This window comes from Anopheles funestus, chromosome 2RL (assembly GCF_943734845.2).
Source record: "Anopheles funestus chromosome 2RL, idAnoFuneDA-416_04, whole genome shotgun sequence".
Classification (NCBI taxonomy): Eukaryota; Metazoa; Arthropoda; class Insecta; order Diptera; family Culicidae; genus Anopheles; species Anopheles funestus.
In genome coordinates, this window is record NC_064598.1 from 61524281 (window position 1) to 61548362 (window position 24082).

Consider the following 24082-nt stretch of genomic DNA (forward strand, 5'->3'; position numbering starts at 1 on the left):
TGATTCTGTTAAATACTCCAGGTTTATTAATATTATTCGTATTTTTAACAAATTTTAAAATGAACATACATATCAAAGAATAGTATTGTTCACTAATGTTCAACAAAAAATTCTTTGCACGAAGCAAATCGCGGCATAATGAAAATAAATATTATATTGCGCCTAATAATAATAACAAAAGTATACTTTCACTCGTGATAAGAATAGATGTTTCTACATAATCAATACAAAATAAGCTGCAACACAAATTGCAGTCCAAGACACTGATGTAGATGATCATGTATATCATGCCACGTGACAAGCATGCAAGAAAATGATTTATGTGATTTTAATTGATTGAGAGTGAAGCATAACAATCTGAGCTCATCAAGGTATGTTAATTTCACTAATGGTAGTGCAGATCTGCAGAAATCGGATTGTTTTATCTGCCGATTTTTTTCCCTGAATTATCATTTTCGAAAATAGCAAAAAAAAAACATTTAGAGGACAAGAAAATAGGTACCTGATCGTGCTTATAATCGTGCTCATAATGGAAACAAATGCAGCACTTGTCAGCCTGACCTTTGTACTCGGTCGGTATGAAGACACTGACAGAAGGAAAAATTCTCCATTATGTGCCTCGGCATGGTAAAGCGAGTACTTGATGGAAGTTAAAATGTGCCGGTATCACACAAACGAAGAAAAGAAAGTCTGGAAAATAGCTAGAATTTCACACACCACTGACTGTAAGGCGAAAGGTGAGCATACCCAACGGAGCCACCGCATCACCACCCGTTGGCACCGAAAGCGCCCAACGCGCGTGCAACAGTGAAACGTGGCAGAAACAGAAGGACCGCTACCCTAGAAATCCGAAACGTGTTCCATCAGACAAAAGGACGGTGTAAACAAACTCTTCATCTTCATAAAACATTCTCTCACTACACGCCACTACCACTAGCTGGCTTGCGACGAGCTTACAGATGTCTTACAGCGGCCTGTGCCTATGCATACAGCATAAAAGGCGTCGATTTGCTGTCGCTGTCGCTGTCCCTTTTCAGTGTTTGCCCTCTGCTGTTGCTTTCATTTCCATTTTTGTGCTGTGTCGCACCTCGCCGGGGCATACTTAACCCAAAGCAATCAGGCAGGCCGCCTTTCGATCGTTGGTGTTGCTGCTGCTTTCGCTGTTGAGGGCATTCTTTCTTTTCTTTCGCCGGCATCTTGAGGAAAGTCTCATCGACGAGCAAATGGGAAAAATTCAGCCCATGACAAGGCTATCGTTGCTGATGAGATCTCAGAATCGCCTTGAAATGAGGTAAAGTGTACGAGCCTGATGTAAATAGGGGAGGAAAAAAAATGTCACTCCCCTCGTGCTGGTTTTCCTCATGCTTACCTTACCCAGATACACAATCACATACACCAAAAACGAGAAAGAAAGAATGATAAAAAAGTAATCCAGCGCCAAGCGGCGAGATCAATTAACTTCTTTTCTTCCGTTTGCCCGGACAGTGTCAAGTCACAGAGCGGTTCCCAGATGGGACCGACTCCACGGTGCCGGAGGTTTGTTTTCACATTTTCACTCGGCAAGGAAAACTGCTTCAGCCTAAACTGCACGCTTTTCTCGAGGGGAAAAATTGTGCTATTTTTTGTCGAAGGTTTGTTTTTGTCCGCTGATGCTATTTTTTGTGTTATATCTGTTATATCTTAACGGAGGTTCGAGGAGAAAGGAAATACATTATTGTTCGATTTGTATATTTTTATAAAAAGGATCGCGTGCAAAACGGTTGGTGAGGGAATATACGTATAACGTTTGATTTACATAAAATTGCAAAACGTTTTACAAATTATTCTGCCAATGATAGCTTTCTGCTTGCTGTGAAGATGTTACCAATACTTTCCAATCACAAAATTAGTAGCTTTTCTTATTACAATGTAAAACGAAACCCCTGGCCGCTATTTTAATAGGTAATTTGGGAAAACTATTGTTTTCCCCAACGGGATATACGTGAAAAGAGAGAAAAGCATTCATTAATACCTAATTGAAAAATTTTTGTCACAAACATCAATAATCAAATAAACAAATATTATTTTTTATTCAAGTCACATGCATACTAATAATTACCACCTAAGAAAACTGTATTGTTTCTCATACATAAATTTTGCTTTATGTTTATGTATTTCCTTTTTCATCAATATACAGACTTTCCTTTCAACAATTACAGGTGAACCATAAGACATATAGCCCTATTGGTCTTTCATTTATGCTATTTGATTTGTCTATTTGCCATACTTTATCAAAACGGCGCCGCAAAGAAAATCTTTTATTTTATTAGTTTTCTTTCGACCAGCTCACTCTGCTTTCCTGCATAAGCCTTTCTAATTGAAGAAGTAAAACGTGCTTCCTGGGTAAAAGCTTTTAAAGTTGGAGTATTCTAGTGGAAAAGTGTTTACCGAACAATTACTTCATATTGCTGTATTCCGTGAATGCATGGTGCGAAACGTATTAAGAAGAGAACCCGGGGCGGAACTAGGGCGGAAACAAAACATAGAAAATGGTTCCGAACGCATTTGAGAGGAATTCGGGGTCGATTTTCTGCACTGTTTGCACTGTGCGCTATTGTGCCGGGATGTCAGCAAGTGTCGGTGTGTTGGTAAGCGTCGAGCAGTACGATCCGCAAAAGAGATAGTTTCGTTCATATTTTATCAAAGTTTTGATTGTAAACTGACGATGGGTTGGAGAAAAAGGAGTGAGGGATAATGCTTTTAGTAGCTTTATCCCCTACACTAGTTTGAGTGTACTTTAAGCACCGTACTGATCCCACTAGAAATGGTGCGAAAAGAGACACAACAACGCAAGTTACGCTGCCGGTTGGCATAGTCGTGCTGGTATTACGAACACAGTTGCTGTTATTTATTCGTTTTATTTTGTTAGCAGTAAATTATGTCTATCGTGTCTCAATCATGTTTATGGCGAAAAGGGACAAGCTTAATTTAATCCTACGTTGAGTCTCGAACGCTCGAGTCTCACGCACACGGTGCAGCTCGTAATTTGTTTCGCGGCTATCCCCACAACCTTGCCCATGTTCCCAACGCCCTACCAAATGTCCCTGTTCACGTTTGCTAACACAGCGTTCTGCTTTTGGCAGGAGCGCGTTCGCACGCGAATCGTGGCACAGCATAATCGCATAATCTCATTCCTAATAACATTCGCTCTTGAACGAATCAATCTGTGGCCAAAACGATAGGGCCAATACCGGCTGGTGTGTGCGGATCGGAGGAAAACTAACTTTCGTAATCGTAATTATTTCTTTGATTGTTTCTAGAACGCTTACCCCTGGCTTTGCGTTTGGTTTCTGCAGGACATACGTTTCCCTGCTGCTGGTCAACGGTTTCACCACGATCAAGCGAACAAGTGGAGGAAAATGCGTAAATTATGCGACAGATTGCTTTCCGGTTAGAACTTTTCTTAGCAAACGATCGCATAAAGTACTGGGAACGTTTTTCTTACCACAGACATTGCATACTGTTGATCAGCAGTTTGTAATTACAGCATTTCTAGACGTGCTGTTTGTATTTTAGAGCGGCACAGAGATGTTTTATGTAATTAACGAACAAGCATTGCTTGATTGCTATGGATTATGGAACAAATTGAGTTTTCCATACAAATAATTTTTTTTTTCATTTTTGCCGCTTATCATCGCTATCCACCGTCTGACTTTTTAACTTGACATGTAAATAAAAGTCAATGAGAAATAGTATTTTATATCTTGAAGATTGAAGTAACACAACAAAAAAAAAGAAAATGTTTATTGCAAGCTCAATAATTGTAATGTTTATCGGGTTTATCCGATAGTTGATTGAAATGTACAGCACCTGTGATGGATAAGAATTAAAACTCACTAGTATTGAAAACCAGATTCAAAAACTGTTAATTTTTGACATTTTTAATAAATCGATGGCTAAGTACAGAACATTATTAAACTGTAACGAACTAGTTCACAAGACATACGGTCTGCATTGTTTTCATGGTCCCGTATTTACCCGACAAATTTAACATTAATTCATTCTCATCTTTTGAAATAGAGGAGCAGACACTGCAGAGTAATCCATATCTTTTTGGATACCGTTTTTCATTATTGCTCGCAGCAAGATTTAATGCTAGATAGATTACTGTCTTTCCTAGAGCATATGTCGATTAGGCAAAGCTTCACTCGGGTCGGCAAACCGTGTTGAACATGACTAGACAAGAACACAGTGGTGCAAACGTTGGTCTGATGAATTACCTTCGCAGTGCTGCTGCTATAAACCTGGCGTGTTGCTGATGTACGCTCCTTCATTGACCAAAGGTAAATAAGGTTACGAAAATTTAAATCTAACATCTAAGAGATGACCCAAGGAAGAGAGCTGGGATGGTACCAACCGTAGGATGGTTTGTGGTTACCAAAGCAAACAAGATTAGTGGTACACCTTTCTTCGGATTGACTCTCTGGTTAATGGTTGCAGAGCGCATTCATTTTAGCAGCAGTGAACTTCACTGCACAGTACCATTTGCTCCTGGTTCGAATCAGCCAGCTCTATTGATATTGTTTAAATTGATTTTTCCGTCACATCTGCGACCATAATGTGGATGACTGTCATTATTGGTAAACTATAATTAACTACCGGTAGCGTTGAATCACTTTTGGCAATCGGTTGTCTAAGAGGAACATGAACCACTACATCGTTGGTGATATAGGTGTTACCAAGCCGCGAGGTCGATATTGGCTTACCGACTAATGCATAAAGCCTGGTTTACTGGCCCCATCCCATGCATAGGTTATGTTCGGTGTGGTGCTTGAAGCTAAAATAAAGTGAACCGAAAGATGTGGTCATGTCTATCGGATGTTTGTTCCGCACGGTAGCTTCCTAGATTGGGTCAATAGAAGCTTAAATTAATTGCGATACTATGGTCCATAAAACTGCAATAAAACCGAACGGTAACGTGAGATAAAAAAAATCTTTACCATTACGAAACACTCGGTCATAGCCAGTACATATTTTTTTCCCAGCAACCCAGCGGAATCGTGCATCATGTTTGTGGCTATCATTGCACAGTTTCATATGTGGACCACTCGATTTACGTACACACGTGGCAAAAGTTATTAACATTCCAAGCACCAACGTACAGGTAAATAATCGCTCAATTCGGTTCGTTTAGTTTGGTATGGTATGTCTGCAAATCTGACAGTAAAACGGATATGGCTAAATGCATTTTGTAATAGCATCACATTAATCTTGATTGCTGTCAGGAAACAAGGTCATCTGTCAATGTAGTGATGGGAATTTTTTCATACATAAATATACACAGCGCTAACTTGCTTTGAGCTGAGTATGCACGAATACACATGGGCATATTTGTAACTAAGCGTATAATTGACAAAAGCCATATGGCGCAGAACAAAAGTATGACAACATTTATATGAGCATTTTCCTGCAATGGGTTTGGTTGGTCGGGTTTTTAATACGATTTGTTTTTTATGTTCGACCTATATGTCTGAACTCATTCTATCAAGAGCAGCTAATCCCACCCGCATCGACCAAAGTTTGTTTTCTAAAGGCAATATTTGAGCAGAATCGTTCGAGCTCTAGTACCTGCACCATTCCTGAAAATAGGGAGAAAGTTCCATATAATCTCACAAATGGTGAAAAATGGGCTGTACGGAAGACAAACACAAACAGTAAACATACACGATCTCCCAAAACTATCCATTTTGTCCTACCATATTGTTTTCCTTTATTGCAAAACAATTATTGTTGACATTGACTAGCTCAGCACTCTCTAGCTCGCATGCTATTTCGTTTGCAGTTTAGAAAGTTCAACAAACTAGTTTAAAACATTAAAGCTGTTTAGATCTCTAACACGAAAATTTTGCACGAATTTTCAACTTTTTTGAAATTTCACAAACTTACTTCACAAGTGAAGGATTGGGCGTCTCCATCATACGTGCAACATATGTAGCAATGTGTATGAAATTATATTTAGATATCGTTCCACATTCGAAATATTATGGAAACAGAGCTTTATAAACTTAAATATGGTTGCATTTAGGGACTGTTAAATATAACGTTTCAATAAATTACTAAAATTAGACGAAAGATTATAAGCTTTACAAAGTGCTGGGCGCCTCCATTATTTGGCGCCTTTAATTATTTGCTTATGATTTATTCAGTCCTATATTATGGTTCAAAAACATTTTTTCTGAAATAATGTTTGACAAAGTAATTGATGCTGTAGTCCAATAAACAATTTATTTATTGTTTTAAGCTTGCTACGCATATAAGGTGCTAAAAGATACGGGCAGACATATTTGCTTCAGACCTTCGGTTCTTATTTCAATGATGTTTGTGCATCTTCCGATAAGCAAATTTTGTGCTGCTGGCCCAGTAGCTCATATATAAACAGTCACAAGTTTGGCTGTGAAGGACGATTCTTGTGTAAATAACCTTTCATAGAATCGGCCATTCCGAAGCCGAGGAACGCATGCATTTGCCTTTTCCAGTTGTGTGTACGAAACAAGATGATTCTGCAGATGTTTACAGGAGAGTGAACAAGCGGATGAAACAAATACAAATGTACACAAATTCTTCTCACAGCAATCGTCGTGCTGGGAACAATGCTTCTCGTGGTATGGTTTACTGTAGGCAATAGTGGGTTGATGCAAAGCTGTGCAGCACATATTACGTAAAGGATTAAATGGAGGGAAAACCATACATTTAAAAACGTCAACTTTTATGTGATATGTACACAGTGTATTTATATCGAAAAATATTTATTGGTGAATGTATTTTTGTAAACCTATTTCAGGTTGATATAAAACATAAATGTAAAATCATTATATCATTTCATAACTCTAACAAAACAATGCAAAAGTATAAAGCTTTTTTTTATTAGCAATCAATAAAATGTAACATTCCTTTTTGCTGCAGCAAAAAATGAATCTTGATATTTTTTTAAATGAAAATATTTTATAATTTTCCTTACACAATAGGGTATAGGTAAAAATTTAACGGAAACTTGTTTTGAAATCGATCAACTTATGTTTGAATATTGCAATTATAACTTGACGACAAAACTATAACTCTTTTCTTTGTTTATCTTTTCAGCCTTACTTGAGGTTTGAAAGCTATCAAATCACCGAATGATTCAGTGCATCCTCAACCAGTACTCTGAAGTGTCACCTGAAGGGTAAAAATCAACCCCAACAAACATTACCGGTTAGGAGCATCAAACACAGACCGGCACATAGCACTTTCGCAGTCCCACCAGATCTGAAGCCCTGCAAGATGAATCAACGTGCAATTGCCCTGTGCCTGACACTCCTGGCACTTGGTGTCACAGCAGGTCCAACCCCTGACCAAGCTGCAACAGGGAAGGATGTTGAAGCATTGTTGACTACCGTTTCTTCCGGCCTCTCTTCCGAAGAACCGACAGAAATGGCGCTAGTCGAAACCGTGTCTTCGTTCACGCAGCCTGCTGTCGAAGACAGTCAAACGGAAGTGTCATCATCATCTTCATCATCGTCAGCTACTCTGTTATCGTCACCGGCATCAGTAAACGTGCCTGTGGACGAACCGGCGCAATCTATGGCATCGTCTTCGACGCCCTCAAAGGTGCCGTCAGCATCATTTCCGTCACCAACACCATCGGAAGCGCCACTAATGGCGTCGAGCACAATTGTCTCTAGTGGTCAAACACCCACTGGCGAGGGTTCGCTTTCGGTTAGCGCCACAGGAACCCTGTCGCCGGAAACAATGGCAACAACAGAAGTTCTCACGGATGCACCAAAGCCGCTAGAGAGTATCACGAGTACGGTTTCTGATGGCACTCCGGAGAGCGATGGTGACGATAAGAAAGCATCTGACCTCGAACCAGAGAGCGAGACGCCGGTGATTAGCTTTGGCATTCGATTATTTACGGTAGAGGTGGCCACCGGTACGGAGCGGGCAAGTGATGATCAAACCGACCTGTCTAATGCAACACAGGCCCAGGAAAATGTTACTAACAAAAACCCTGCTTCTAATGAGGATGGCGCAGATCTGGTAGACACTACCGTATCATCGGCCTCTTTGTCTACTAGCGCCGTTTCTACCGATGGCTCGAGGAAGGTAAACGGTCCGGAAAATGTGGATGGTAGCGCCATATCCACTACAACAAACGGTCAATCAACCGTTACGATCAATACGCAGGTGATGAGCAACGGAGCTGCTGGTGGCGCATACGAGTTTCCCGAGGACGCGCAAGAAGATGCCTTCTCCAATGAGATACATGTTGAACGGAACTTGAAAAACGGCCTTTATCGAATTAAGATAGCCGAAATAACGACGGACGAGTTCGACAACGGTCTGCGCGAAAACGATAACGAAAATATGCTAATGACGGATACGATGGGTTCGCAAGGGAATCGCCAGCTACCTTTACATAAATCTGTCTATCCAAGCAAGATCAACATTGACGATTTTTACCCTTCGAAACTGGAGGACTTTAAAACGGAGCAGGCGCACCAGCAGTTAGGTGCCGAGATGGAAAAACGGCTGAGGGAGAAATCTATCTTGCGAAACGAGGATGGCGAAAGGTTGTTCGAGTCAACCATAATGAAGCCCTCGGACGTGTTACCCGTACTGACGACGACCGAGCGAGATGAGAAAGCTGGACAATTCCAGGAACAACTTTTGGGCGATGGAATGGAACGGCCTTCCAATGTTGGCACGGTGACAAGCGCCAGCAGCAGTAGCAGTAGCAGCATCGGCCCAGTAAACAATGCGACCGGTCAGGATGGTTCAGACATTTCTACCACGAAGATAGAGATCGAACTAATCGATGACACGTCGGAAACATCGGCAAGCGACGAGCGTAGCAGCAAACCGACCATAGACAATATAACGGAAAAGCTAGAAGAGAATGACGAGGTGATTAGTCGTATCGAAGAAAACTTCAAGGGCTTCCGGGCATTCGAAGGTACCGCGGGCGGCGATGATGAAGAGGAGTATCGCGATGCAATGGATGGTCGAAAAGACGACGAAGTAATCACAATTGCCATCTCATCGGTGACGTTTTCGTCCTCGCAGCAAGATTCTGCCCAAACTTCCCCTCCTCCGTCTTCATCTGTGCCATCGTCAACGGTGGCCGGTACCGAGCAGCAACCAAACGACGAAGAGATCGGTGTCCCTGTCAGTGGCAGTGATATCGTCAAAAATGGCTACGGTAACCTGTTCATACCTCGACGTGTCAAAAAGAATGACCCGTCGACGGCTACAAAGCTAGCCCAGCTTGGCAAAAATGCTCCGTTGAAGAAGATTGACTTTGCCGCCACCAAATTTAACACGGACAACAATGGCCCGGGTGGTGTGTCCGATTCTGCCGACGGAAGCAAAAAGGATAAGCCCGAGTTCTCGACTACAAAGTTCTACAACAGCAAGGAACTGTACAGCGAACTGCATCATCAGGCGCTGGTACCGAACAGAACGCAAACGGTTGCAAAGTCCAAAGCAACGGCGGCCATCCTATCGGAGAAGGATATTATAACCGCAAAAACAATGTCCAAACCAGCTCAGGCCATTTTGGCAGCCTCTTCCAGGAAATCGTCCAGAGCGCAACCAGCTACGTCCGCCGGGGCAGATGTAACTGGAGCTAAGGGTGATATCAAGCAACATACCTTAAAGACTAACTTCGTGCTTAACGAGGAAACGGTCCCAATTGGAGCGAAGGTCAGCAAATCCAGTACCGCCAGTGTCACAGAGGATTCGCAACAGCGAAAGATAAAGTCGCTCGGTTCTGCGGCATCGGCGATCATTGCTGCTACGGCAAAGCTGGCGAAACCTAACCGCGCTTCAGCGACGAGCACGACAACTACAACAGTGGCAGTGGTTGCATCAGCTGCCGCTGCTACGACAACCTCGCACACGGTGACTGCGACAGCGACATCGTCTCCAGTTTTGACATCGGAAGCAGGCAGTAATGATGCCAACCGTGTCAGTGTGACGTCTGCCGCATCCAGCAGAATCGATGAGCTTGTGCAAGCATCGACGAGTGCGGCGACCAACGAGCGCCTGATGTCGAAGCCATCTGCGGCTCTGTCCCGTTTGCACGAGAAAATTAATACGCTCGATTGTGAAATTCAAAGCATCGCACCCGATTCCAGCGTTTGGCGTGGTAACGAAACGCACGAACTGCAGCTACCGGCCATGGTGAGTAGCTTATGGGTAATTTAAGTTCATGGATGCTTTTAATTACTGCTGAAAAGTTTTGTCACACAGGCTGCTTGTCTAGCAGGGTATAATTCACTCCACTGTTCAACGTTTATTTCAACGACAATTGAACATTAAATTACAGATGAAACAAAATTTCTATACAGCACACTAGATATTGGTATATATTGTTTAATTTAAAAGGTACTAAAATGCATTCTAAATGATCATTTAACCTTTTATTTTTTATGGAAAATACTAGATTAGAAAAATTATGTTTCTTATAATATGCATCTACCATCCTACTAATACCATCTAACAAAGACACAAGATTGCAAAAAAGTGTATAAATAGAGGCACTTATCTGCCATACAATACAGCACAGAAAGAAGAAATTTAAAGTCAAATTTTGCAACAACCGGAACGAATTCAAGCACGGCTCTTCAAGTTGATTCATTTGGTTCGCATGGACAGAAAGCTCTACTCTACTGGAGAAGGGGAATTTCCCAAAACATCGTCCAGTCCGTACAGTCGAAGGAATTTTATTCACCCAATAAGCCAACCGGAATCCAATCGTAGTCGAATAAAAAGCACACCCTTTCACAACATGTACCCAGCCATGGCACCGGAAAAAGGAAAACTAATTGAATTAATTTTGTTATCGCTTCCTTTATGGCGGTTGTGTTTTTCGCTTTGTTGATTTAGTTTCATTTTGCTTGCGTTCGTTCGCTTTATCTTTACAGTGCAGTTTTTATGCGACGAACGAATCGACGGATTATTTGGTATATTTTTTATGGTTGGGTGGCTGTGCCACACAATGCTGCGGTATGATTGAGAAGGTCGCTTTCACCGTGATGCCGTTTGGTGATTTTTTAATAGTTCTTTCAGAGTTTTAAAATATGCTAAATATTAAAAAATAGACTAATTTTTTTTTAAATATTAATTGTAAAATATTATTTGAAGGAAAATATAATTGTCCTTCATTGTATTCCTTTCATATGGTTGTGAATATTCGATAACGTACATGTGATTAATACATACCCCACCTAGCTACGTGAATTTTCGTCTTGACAAACACGATAGCATAAAAGCCATGACATGTTAAATCTGAAAACAATGCTGAACATAAGTGACGCGAAGCCACTGTCGACAACTGCCGATGAAACGACCTGAAAGAACTCAGATGGGACAGAGGAAATCTTATCCCTACCGCATAATGTGCCTCTCAACACGCGTATAATAAAAACGTACCATACACCATTTGCTTTATCTTCCGTTCACTTGTCAACAACAGCCGGAATACACCATTTTGAATGCGCCATTTACGATGTGTCTTTTCATGCCAGCGGCAGCGCTAGCGACATGTTCCGGCGGCACTATGGGCGGCCGAAGGTAAAAACAATCGCGCCGTGAAACCATTTTTTAAAGTCACATTCACATTGAATTGGCAAAGTGGCACTGGGTATAGAATACAATGCGGTACAGTTTAAATAGTCTCAATCGATAACATCTCGTTTCTGTAGATTAAAACTGTTGAAAATTTATTTATAAAGTATATATTTAAAAAAATAGTAACATTTTACTTTTGCATATTAATATTCCCTGCTTTTTATGGTCGTAACTTCGCTAAAGTACTTTAACACTTTGTAGGTATTGTTACAACGCAGCTTATCACAATTGTTTCACAATGCGAATCGTATGTCACAGGCGTACGGAATGAGCCTACTGGAAATGTAACATACGACACAGTGTTGCCTTCCTGTTGTTGTTAACTCAACCGATGAGAAATAACCTTTTTCCTTCTCGACATGGCCACAGCAAGGAAGGAAAGATGGCAAGTAAATTGCTGCCGACCGTGGATGAAAAATAGAAGCTAATGTCAAAAGGGTTTACCTCGTTTAAATGCGTTCTTCCATGCTCCAGGTGTAACAAAGTGCGAAAAAGGAATGCGGAATACGGTAGCAGCTTTCGTTGTGCATTTACCCGCCGGCGTAATGTTTCGTAATTACCTCTTTTGCCTTGCTGCAATCATGCAGTTAATCTCAGTGCGCGAGATGGGCCCGTACAAGGTCACTGCGGTTAGCAATAGGATACTCATGAAAAACGTGATGTTTCATCTGCCATACCATCACAGGATGAGATGAAATATTCAGCCAAACAGCATGAAATAAATTTATCACACACAGTACGGTAAAATAATGTTTCTCAGCAGAAGTTATAGTATTATTGCTGTTTTGTATTGTTTCAACTACTTCAGTATTTACGTTGAGTAAAATATATAAAATTTAAGAAAAAAAAGATACATTTAAGATATTTGGAGTACCTATAAATATTTGTAAAACGTAAACACTTTTAAATTTGTGAATATATCGTTTCTCTTGCGGTGTCAATTATTGACTGATTAATGACCTTAAAAATAGTATGTTTGCATAGCAATTTGAACGGAATTTTGTGAGGTTTCGACGAATTCCAACATTTTTTTTATTTGTATAGCTTTTCAAGTGAAAATTAATATGTTGAACTATTTTCGATTCGTTTCTATGCGATGGTATTTCTGTTTGAATCATGTGAACTATTTCATAGGTCAGTTTGCCCACGCAACTAGACCATGAGCGTTTCAAGTGGGTGTTTATTATAAAGAAATGGAATGATACTATATAACACCCAACCCAATGACTGTATAACGCTTTAAATTATACAGCGGTCATCATGACACAATAAATTTAAAATTTTCTGTTGAATTGCGCCTTTTCTCCCGAAAAATGCAAATAAAATCTGTTCCGTGTAGATTGATGAAATATTACAGAATGTTTATTGTTTTTTAATGACATGATATCCAATTTTATTTAGTTATCCAATTTAGTTATTTCAAAACAGTGACCTTTTTTCGATTATTGATACAAGCTGCTTACGTTTGACAATTTACAAAAAAATACTACGCGAAATTGAATATATTATCAAAGATCATGTTTGTAATTCTTATGAAAATAAAAGGCCATTCATTTCCATTCTTCTCCTTCAACGCATATAAAAAACAAACGAAAGCAATGTAAGTCATGCTCAGGCAACAATGACGCTTGTGATCCGGATAACATAACTTTAAAAATCACCACATCATTCCTTTTAATGCAACACGCTCTAAAGCAAAAATATTGATGAATAAACTCATGTTAACATCGTTTCTGACTTAAAACGCCGGGGGTGTATTCTTTCGTGTTGGTGTACCAGTTTCATTTTTTCTTATATTAAACCACATATTTGTGCCTTTCCGTCCTACAGTTGAGTAGTTATAAATGAGATAATATGAATTTCACCTCTGCCTGTTTTCTTACGATAAATGTGCAGAAAACCTGAAAAGCGCGAACAAACTAAGGTTTAATTAAGGCGCACCAAGAAACCACGATCGGGAAACCGCTAAAAAGTACATCCTTTTTTCCGCGTTCGTGCTTCCCATCGAACGAGCCCGTAGAGGAAATGCAGAAACCGTCGAAATTTCTACCTAATAAATTAATTAATACGAAAGTACCCATCGGTCGGAAAGTTGATGTTTATGTTGCTACAGTTTTTCCCCCCTTTGTTTGCTAACCCGTTTTATTAGTAGCCCGCTGTGAGGGGACTATGGGATGACTTTATCCATATTTCATTAGAGAAATGACCTGTACAACAGCAGCTGCCCGACTGGGCTTTTGTAACGATAAATAATGGTACCTTGATATGTTTGGAATATTGGATCGTGAGGATAAAAAAATGTACAAAATCGTATTATAAATTATGGGCTCTTTATTTTTTTTGGAAAAAAAACTAATCAAAACTCTCAACATGATGCATGATTTGTTGTTTCGCGTCGTTCTGATGTCGTTTGAAAACCATCGTAAAACGAAAAAATAAGCTATTAAAACAAATGGCATTAATTTTGCTAGTGTTGATTGCTATAGATATACTATTTATAATGTTCTCCACTTGAAACGAAACGTACGAAAGCTTATTTCCCTACCGAATGGAGCGTTAACAAGTACGAAGTAAAAGGTTGGCAGAAACGTTACCGCGTCATCGTTCCAGAACATTCAAAGGATTCTGACGATTTTTGCATTGCTGCAGCTGCAATACTGCACTGTCTATTTATCGAGCGTTATTCACTGGAAACTTCTTTTTTTCACCCTTCCAAGTTATCTCTTTTTTGCGATGCGTTTGAATGCGAGAGGCACAGAAGCAGAAGATAAAACATCCATTTTTTTCCAGGGAACCGTTTCGAGATGGAGCATCAGTTTCGCACCGTACCAGGGCAAGGGGTTGAAAGTTTTTCAATTCTATTTTCTGATAGCTAGTTTTCGTTTTTGGGTAGGAATAAATTAAAGTGAACGTAAGTTTGTTTCAACCCGCTTGGTTTTACCCGGGGTTTTGTTCATGCTTCGTCTTTTTTTGTTTTATTCTTTCTCCGATTTTTTTCATTGGTTATGTTGACCGATTCATTCATTCAGTTTCTTTCCGGTGGTGAATTTATTTTTATGCTAAATGTTTGATCTTTTCAAGTAGATTCTGAAAAATTTGAAGCGAAGCTACCGTAAAAAATTCAGAAAGAATATGCATTTTTTTGCTGCTTTTGATTGCCAATACTTCTCCCAGCCGTGCGTCGATAAATGTAAACTTTGAATCATCTCACCGCACGGAAAGTGCTTGATGATGGTAATTAGAGCTACTATTCGATATGATTGCTATTTGTGAAGTATCTATGCCTCACCAATGGCTTTGATTGGCATTTCTGGCAGATCCACCGCTGTCCTGCACTTTCTTGTCCGCGTGACGGAATGCACCAGTACGGCTAATGCTAAATGATAGTCCATTCATCATCATTGACTTAATGACAGCCATCGATGTTCCGAGGGCAACGAATTTATGGTTGCTTGCACTACACATCTTCGCCCAAACACTTCCGCCGAGGAGTACATCTGCTGAGGTTTACCGTATGCTGCTCGTTTCAAGAAGTCACAGCATAATGAAACTCTCTTGCACCTACATCCGCACCACATCTCTATGTTTCCACCGTCGACCAAGGCAAGCCCGATTATCGTCCCGTACGTTGGGCGATACGGTTCGCTGAGTTTGCCACCATCGACGCACGGTCAAACCCTATTTTGTGCTAGTGATAATATTTCAATTTGTATGCAAATCTGCGCTGTTAATTTATCGCTTCCAAATCCCACAATTCATCCACCCATATTGCTGAACAAATGTGTCCTGCTCGCGGAAGAATTACGACCGCCGGTCGCCAATCGACACGGTTTTAATGATATGGCATATGCATGAGCTACGCGGCCGGTTGACGGTCCCCTGTGTTGCACTTGCACAATCGGTATTTATCATGCATGTCATACATGATACGCTAATAAGTGCGATTAAAGCTCTACCATAGCTGAGTTACAAACCCTTCGAGAATTGTACCATTCCGACATAACCTTTTCGTTCGTTACTTTTGGTTAATTTTTAAGCACCGTTAAGCCTGTTATATTGTGAAAAGGGAAAACAAAACCAAACCCAGCCCACGCGTGAAACCCAGGAGAGATATGTATTGTTCTGACGATCGTTTGCCGCTCACCGCACTGGACTACGATATCCATTAAGCTGTCACAAAGTTGATAGATTTGGTAAGAACTGCCTGTAAGCGCGTACGTGAGAGCAATGTTTTTGACGTCTGCGATACCCACGATGGCGGAAGGGTACGTCAGTTTTGGCACGCGCAATGGTAAACTTATTCTCCAGCAGGGATGTACGGGGTGGCAAATGTCCAGCTTACGCACATCCCTGTGGATGATGGCTTTATAGCTCGAAATGGCGCATTTCCTTCTTGGAAGTAAATCCAAGCCATCAGCATTAGTGAGGCTGCTGTTAAGGATGTACGATTGATAAATAGATCGAAAAGAAAACTGACAGCTAAGCCATTCCTGCAACTTATTCTTTGATTCTTCTCCGTGGAGCAAATCCGTCAACATTCTTCTGCAACATTCCAACGGTTCGGGATATTCTACCGACCCAAAGCGGACCCCCAAAAGCGTAAGAAGGAGAAGGAATGTGGGCTATTTGTTCGCAGACAGAAAGTTATGCTTTTGCAGATAACGAAGCAACATATCTTCGTCGTGTAAGGACAGCAACGTGTCTCTGTTGTCGAAAAATATCATCAAAAACGATCATATTCTTGTTTACCAGTTATCAGATTTCTTGTGTTTTTTTTGGCGTAGTTTAATTTGCTTAACAAACATGAAATAGATCCTCCGTAAGACACCAAAACGCACCTACGTAAATGATATGAAACAAGCCAGGTGCTTTTAATGATATGATTGTATAATAATGCTAAATGAAATAACATTAAAGCCAACATAAAAAACAAGCAAATCATCCCAACGGCACTTTTGATCCCGGGCACTGGGCGTTTCTATTAACTCAACTACCTTCTTTGTACTCCTGCCTATTTCCAGACACCTGAAGATTGCTCCGCGGGTTCTAGCTGCACTCCGACCACCATCTCCTGGGAGGGAACAGCCGATATTCAGTCGGGCGATGTGCTCATCGTTGAAATAGACGATCATCATTTGATTCCCTCGAATTACAACAAATCTACGGAAGGGTGAGTTTATCCACGAATCGTCCACTTGCCCAATGCCATAACTCCCGTCCATCCTTCGTAGAAGCGTGTAAACGCTGAAAATGTATTTCTTGTTGCTAGTCGTAAATGTCAAACATCATCCACAAGGGAAATATTGTTTAAAATTATCAAACCGATTCGGTGAGTTCTGTCATTTTCCTCGTTTGTGCGCTGCGTTCGGATGTTCGTGCCATTCCACAGAGAGCTTGCTTTAAGTCCTATCCCAACGCTGAAGAAGGGAAATAGCTATCGCAAGGAGGCAATAACTCAACCAAAGCACGCCTTGACGGTTGACTTATTGCCAAATATTATAGTCTTACAGGGTCATCCGTTTTGGGCAAACGGTATTAGATGGCACCGGCCAACGCCTTATGCTGCTGGATCCTGGATTTGCGTTGATTACATTAATAACTCTAGCTGAAGCAGCCCGAAATTGTAGCTATTTATACAACGATCGCTCCACAGCGCTTCTCAAGGTGCTTGCGTTTCACTACCTGTTTTCAGTAGTGAACGCGGCCAGATTTCATTACATACCTCGAGTTAATTATCTGGAAGCATCGCAAAAACTACGCACCACATCAAAATTAAGCTCAGCAATCGTATTTCCAGGCAAATGCCTCTAAAGCATTACCACGTACCTTTTTGGAGCGCATATTAAATGGAGGATGACGAAATTAGTTCCGAAAAAATTGAGTGCATATATAGCCACCAGCTCGATGGCTTTCATCTCGTCAGCTTTTGCCACTGTGGTCGTACGTGATAAGTTTGGCCTAGCAATCCATCCACCGTGAGCAACCGATGAACAAATGCTCATCGTAACTGAGCTGCAGGGGTTTTCGGTCCCAGTTTTAAGTGTTCCGAGCATTGTGCACACGAGGTAATCCGATAGCCATACCAGTTTTAAAACCGATACCCAACTTCCCTCTGCGTCTCCTCCGCGCTTTAACTATAAGCGTCATTTATTGCAAGTGGTTACGCTCATTTTCACATCCCTCACCGGAAGCCCGTAATGTATCCGGTCGGTACGACTCGTCGTACAAGGCCGTAGCATCTTACCATTTTCCAGCGCGTTGCACACGAAATAAATCATCATTTTTCTTTTCCCTTTTCCCACCACGATCATTGCCTTACCGTACCGCCACTGGCCGTTTCCCGTTTTCATTTTTTCATGCCACTGTTTCTGTCCACCTTTTTAATTAAAATCAGCGCCCATCACACGACCACTGCCGTTTATCAAGTTACCCGGCTCGGGCACGAGAACTGCGACATTACCGAAGGCGTCCTGCTCGACATCACACCGCTGGTGGCCGACGGCAAGAAGCTGGTCACCCTTTACGACAAGGATCTGACGGAGGGAATTAATCTACTAATTGGTAAGTAAGATCTATCTCATGTTTCTTTCGCGCCTTCCAGCAAACGGGTGCCGATTTTGGGGTGTGCGTCTCATTAGTTGGACCCTTTGCGGGTGCGATACCGCAGGCCAATCCGGACTCACTTTCAACGATTTGGAGTCGTTACGTTCCCTTTTTTTTTGGTCTTCCCACTCTCTTCACCATACCCGTCTGATTCGGAGAATGATGGCGGTTTTTCTTGGGTGTCCGCTAGAAGCGGAAAGGTCTCGAAAGGTTACCGGGATCGTTTCCGTAACGAAAACTTGTCGGCGTACTTGGTCGGTATCCGGCACTTGGAGATGTTCCGATACAGCCATTTTGCTTCGGAAGCAGAAAATAAGCAGTGAAACATCGGTGTCCGTTAGCCGGGAAAAACCGATTAGCCTGAAGCATGGGCTCAGCAACGGTATTTTTATCTTGTTCGAACACATTTTGGGCTTCGACAACAGCAAAGGTAGCTTACGTGACACGAATGAATATCGTTAATTTGATAATAGAATCATCATTACGTAGTGTGAAGAAGTAACTGGGCTGCGTCGTAAGACCTTCGGTAACAGATAAAACTTTTTGTCCCTTGTTTGTCGATACTTTCCAACCTAGTTTTACGGATCATTAGGTGGAAATCAAAACAGAAGAAACATTCTTAATTATCATATTTATTGTGCTTATGAACTTTAAAAACAAATTTGATGTAAAAAATAAAATTTAAAACTGTCCTTAAGAAACGGAATTATTACGAAAAAAATAGCTTAGATTAAAAATTTAATGTGCATAAAATACACTGAAAACACTGCGTTTAACAATTTTGTTTTGAGTTTCTTCGCATGAAAAGCTATACACATTACGAGCAAAGAAGTCGACTCTACAAGTTTTTTCGGGTCTGGGATATATTAGTATATGAATATTCAAATTTATAGTCTACCTAAAATCTGTAAACAACATGAAAATTTTACTGATTCGCCTATTGGTAGGAATGGTTAGAATTTACAATTATAATCATTGCATTTGTTGCAACTCAATATTTCCTTCCGGACAATATTTCCAATCGATAAACTCTGCCAGCATGAAAAGGCATTGTCATTTCAGACGAGCTCATAATCACGGGGTGAACCCTAACCGAACCCTTCAGCTTTAACTGCGTCGAGTTGGTTTTGGTTCAAAGCATTGTCAAACTACGCCAATCGGTGACCATTACAACGGCTGTTCCTTTCTTCCTTTTCAGTCGTCTCCGAGCAGTGGGGCCAACAGTGTGTCCGTCTGAAGGTGACCGTGAAGTCCGACAATTGTGGCGAAAATGCTGACTGCTCCGGAAAGGGTGTATGCTACTCGAACAATTCCATGGTAAGTTAATGTGCTGATGTCACTTGTCATTCTCGAATGGGCAGCATCTTCCAGTTTGCAATGATTATTTCGCGAAATAAGGAAAAAATACCATTCCAAAATGGTTCACATACTGGCCATCATCCGACGACAAATTCTCTCGCGTAACAAAAAAAACACACACACACTAACACACAAATGTGGCATTAGCGTGAGTTCGAATCAATCCAGCAGCTCATCAACGTTTATTATGCCCGTTGACCATGACCGGAAACCGATGACGCCCGAATGCGCAGCACCGCCTGTGTACGTCGTTCCGGATGGGCCGAAATGAAATAGTGACCTCATTAATGGAGGATTGTCGTACCCGATGCGGAGGATGGTAAAGCATTAAGCACATTTTATGCCCGTCGCTGAGCCACTGTGCGCGTTCACCGAGTCCTTACCAACTCGCCCATCGAGTGCCGGACGCTATCCCCAAGTCTATGCCAGCGAGATGTTACCGCATTTGTCATGGTAATGATGATGATAATGCCATTGCTGATGCTGCTGTGGCCGTTGATGGAAATGCTTTGACGGAGGGCGATAATGCAGATCGGGGGCGTCAGCACGTTGCATGGTTTCATCCGTTGTAGCATCATCGTTTTGCAAAATTCTTTCCATTCGAGTGTTCGGGCGATGCGGGAAACAGGAAAATAACGTTCCATTGTTGCATTTTCTATTGATTTCTCACACTTTGACTTTTCTCTGTGTTTTTTCCTCCTGTGTGTGTGTCGTTTTTCATCCGCCCCAATTGTTTGCTGCTATTGCGCTTGAAGGAGGGATACGAATGCCAATGCTGCAGCGGATTTGCCGGCACACATTGTGAGGAGATTGATGCCTGCAGCCCATCACCCTGCACGAACAACGGAATTTGCGTCGATTTGTCACAAGGACACGAAGGCAACGCTTATCAGTGTCTCTGCCCGTACGGTAAGTGGTGAAGTTTCAGTTATTTGAGAATTTTTTAAAATGTATTTCTGCTAGCTTTTGGTAACAATAAAGCCACAATCCAATGAATAACATTTACTATAAGAGAGGCTACATGATGTATGTTTTTAAATTCATCTTTTATTATTCTATTAAATAGTATGGTTTTACTATTTTGGCATTAATTTAATATTTAACATTCTTGTAATAACTCACACTTGTAGAGAATGAGCGACTGCATGTGATAAACGACGCCGGTTCCACACGACAGGACACGAGCAGGGACTCACTATCTTGCTACGGGTTAATCGTGTAAAGGAAACCCAGAAATGCCAGTCCTTTTTAAGCTTAAAGAAAAGAAAAAGAACTTAAATCTTGTATCCTGTAATTGTGATCTATCTGAAACCACCACCGACAATTGAAGGGAAGTCAAGAACGCTGATTTAAAGTTTGGTGCACGGACCAACAACAGAAACAAAGCAGGAGTTTACATCCACTTAGTTACTTCACCGCGCTTTCACTAATGTGTTAAACCACAAATGAAGTGTTACTACAGCTAGAACCTTTGAGAAGGTTTCTTATCGACACGGATCGTGAATTAAATGTTTTTCGATAATCTATTATACAAAATTTATTGCATTTTCATACTGAATTTTTCAACAATAAATGTCAAGCGTTATTAAGGAAGCATTGAATAAGAGAAGACTAAACATTTCGTTATAAAACATAATTTTAGAAGCAAAGCTAGGTTTGGGGGCTCAGATAGCAAATAACAATAAAATATATCACCAACTGATTCTATTGAAAACAAACAAATTATGCTAATGAACAATATTTAACTGCAACTATTGTTGCATACAAAAATTTCACCATCGTGTGCAAATCGTACCGATTGTGCCTATATTCACAACAGCGCATCAAGTCACGTACATCCTTGCGACGATAGCTTGGAATGACTGGTGGGCCACTAAAATGGTAGCCCCATTGTTCAAATAAAACATCCCCAAATCGATCTGCTCACCCGTGGTCTTTCGGCCAAACGATCATGACCGATGCATGACCACACTTGCGCGAAACATTTATTGCCACAATCACCGCACAATAACAATCTCAATTTGCATCGGGTTAGCGTGCAGCATTATCGCGCCACCATCCGTACATCAAAAGGCGAACACTATTTTTCGAAAAACGATTTCGTAAAAGCTCTCCTTCCTTTAGGCGCAACGCGACGCGTGTTCTCGCGACGAACAATGCAACTACGCAGGGCAACAACAAACAAACAAATGTGTGCATAAATAAAAGTAAAACAAGCTTAATGCCTAATCCCGCTCTTTATGTGCCGGTGTTTGGCGTTTCGCAATTGCAAACAAATCCTGATCGCACCCTAGACTGTGTGCCGTTAACTCAGCTGCTGTTGTTGCTGCCAATGAGTTTCTTGTTATGTTTGTTTTGTTTTGGTATTTTTTTTCTATTTTATTTCCGTTCTGTGCCGCGAGAAACGAGACGAAAATCAGGATCACATAAAAATTTATATCGCTGCGCGTTTTATTTGCATTTGCGTTTGCTTTGCTTCCAGCATTGGGGCGATTTTTCCCCACTTTCCTTTGCTTTCTATTGGTGTGGACGAATAACTACGTTTGAAAGGGGAGGAAGAGGTGATAAAGGGTCGAATTGCTTTCGTTCATGTTTTTTGTTGTGTTGTTGTGTGTTCTCTTTCCCGAATCCTGACGACGATACATCACCGAATCGAAAGAGTCAACCTGACCTGAACAGCGCGTATCGATAAAATATTGAACCCGGGACGCGCTTTTTTTTTCGAGGTGCTTTGACTGCTTTTGAGGTTTGCGGCTGTTAGAATTGTTTCGGTTTTTATGTGGGTCCCATTTGAATATTTTACGACCCATGATACTATATTCCGTTTGCTACGGTCCTTCACGTCGTCATACGACAGCAGACACAATTCCTCAACATCCATTCTGAACTGCATACACCGTTTGATGGATGTATTCGAACAGTCCAATTTTGATGTGTGTATTTACATTTGCAGCCTGTTAAGGTGAAGTCCAGAAGTCAATAGGTCAGCTCGTATAACTGGAATAGGTTTATAACATCTCTCGCTCTTTCTCTCTTTCTCTCTCTCTCTCTCTCTATCTCTCTCTCTCTCTCTCTCTCTCTCTAAACACTCTCTTGTTTTGCAAATGTTTTTCATTTCCAACCCATTTTTGTTCGGCTGTGGTTTTTAAATCGTGTTTCAATGGCCTCTTTTTTAACTTTTCCGATGTTTCTTTCCTACAGGCTACACAGGTAAAAACTGTCAATTCGAGTCGGATCCATGCAATCCATCGCAATGCCTGAACGGTGGTACCTGTGTTGGAAATTCGACACATTTCAGGTTAGTATGCCATGTCCCAATGTGCAAATACATCATCGAAAGCCTTCAACCCAATTAGCATAACGTCATATCAGGAACGTGCACCACACTAATCAGCTATTCGTTGGCTCATGTCTCTTCCTTAGATGTGATTGTACTTCCGGCTATACAGGGCCTCTGTGCCAGCACAACTTGAACGAATGCGAATCGTCACCCTGTGTGCATGGTATCTGTGTCGATCAGGAGGATGGTTTCCGTTGCTTCTGTCAACCAGGTATGTAAGCTTATCTACGTGTAACGTAACACTCTCAAACAATGTCCCTGTTTGGGATGGTTTGGCGTTAACATTATTTCAATGTTTCGCATAACAGATCCAGTAGTGGTCGCTTCTGTAATAGAAGCATGCCATCATGCATTTTTTCGTAGAGTATATAACAGATTGGCTACCGAAAATATAGAAGACTCCACGTTCCAACCACTCTGACATTTGGCAGGATAAAATAATGGTTAAAAAAGATGCACAAGCATACGGCGTCGGTGGGATGGCATTATATCAAAACATAGTTTTTCCTAACTCGCCGTAGGAAAAGCCCACAAGGGACCGGGAAAATGGAAAGTCAACGTTCTCAACAGTCGTCCCAGAGTGAAGTGCCGCAGGCGGTGATAGTGCTCACCGTATACTCACAAATACGTCGGCACCCGATAGTTGTCCGCGGCTACCCACAGAAATGGAAGTCTGTGGGGAAAATAATTCAATTTGCTTGTGATGGAAAATAAATTGATGTTATTGACGTGAAATTATGGTTCTGCACCGTTTCGCAATATAAGCTCCGTGCGCTGCAATCTCCGAGAAATCTGGTACGGCAACGGTTCGAACATCATTTTAAGCTTCGATCTTGGTGGTGTCGTGGAAGTAAATCCTGAACTCGTGCACACGAATAAGTATGTGCAATTTAATTTCTATCTCGTGATAAGAAAATCGATCTTCGCATGTAATCTGCATCTAAAAAAATGCACACGGTGCAATCATGAACGAGTGATAATTGAAGCAAATGTATAGTGAATTATTAAAGGTTCGCGGCTAAAAGCGTGTAAATTATTTACAATTATGCAAGGAAACACGTTCATCGGGAAGATTGGAGTTAGAGTATGGTTGAGAATTCTAATTAGGAGAGCTTTTAAGTTGTGAAAATC

At 41.2% G+C, this 24082-nt stretch overlaps 1 protein-coding gene across 6 annotated transcripts in view; it reads left to right on the forward strand.

Moving 5' to 3' along the window:
• Positions 1–24082, forward strand: part of LOC125764618 (pneumococcal serine-rich repeat protein-like) — a 46240-nt gene that overhangs the window by 6431 nt on the left and 15727 nt on the right. For all 6 annotated transcript variants that reach the window (XM_049429030.1, XM_049429029.1, XM_049429031.1 and 3 more), the window contains exons 3-9: positions 7120–10200; positions 16671–16819; positions 18044–18210; positions 19451–19569; positions 20367–20520; positions 22813–22909; positions 23035–23162. In XM_049429030.1, coding sequence (XP_049284987.1) covers positions 7300–10200; positions 16671–16819; positions 18044–18210; positions 19451–19569; positions 20367–20520; positions 22813–22909; positions 23035–23162 — 3715 coding nt within the window. In that variant the 5' untranslated portion in view covers positions 7120–7299. The remainder of the gene's footprint in view (positions 1–7119; positions 10201–16670; positions 16820–18043; positions 18211–19450; positions 19570–20366; positions 20521–22812; positions 22910–23034; positions 23163–24082) is intronic.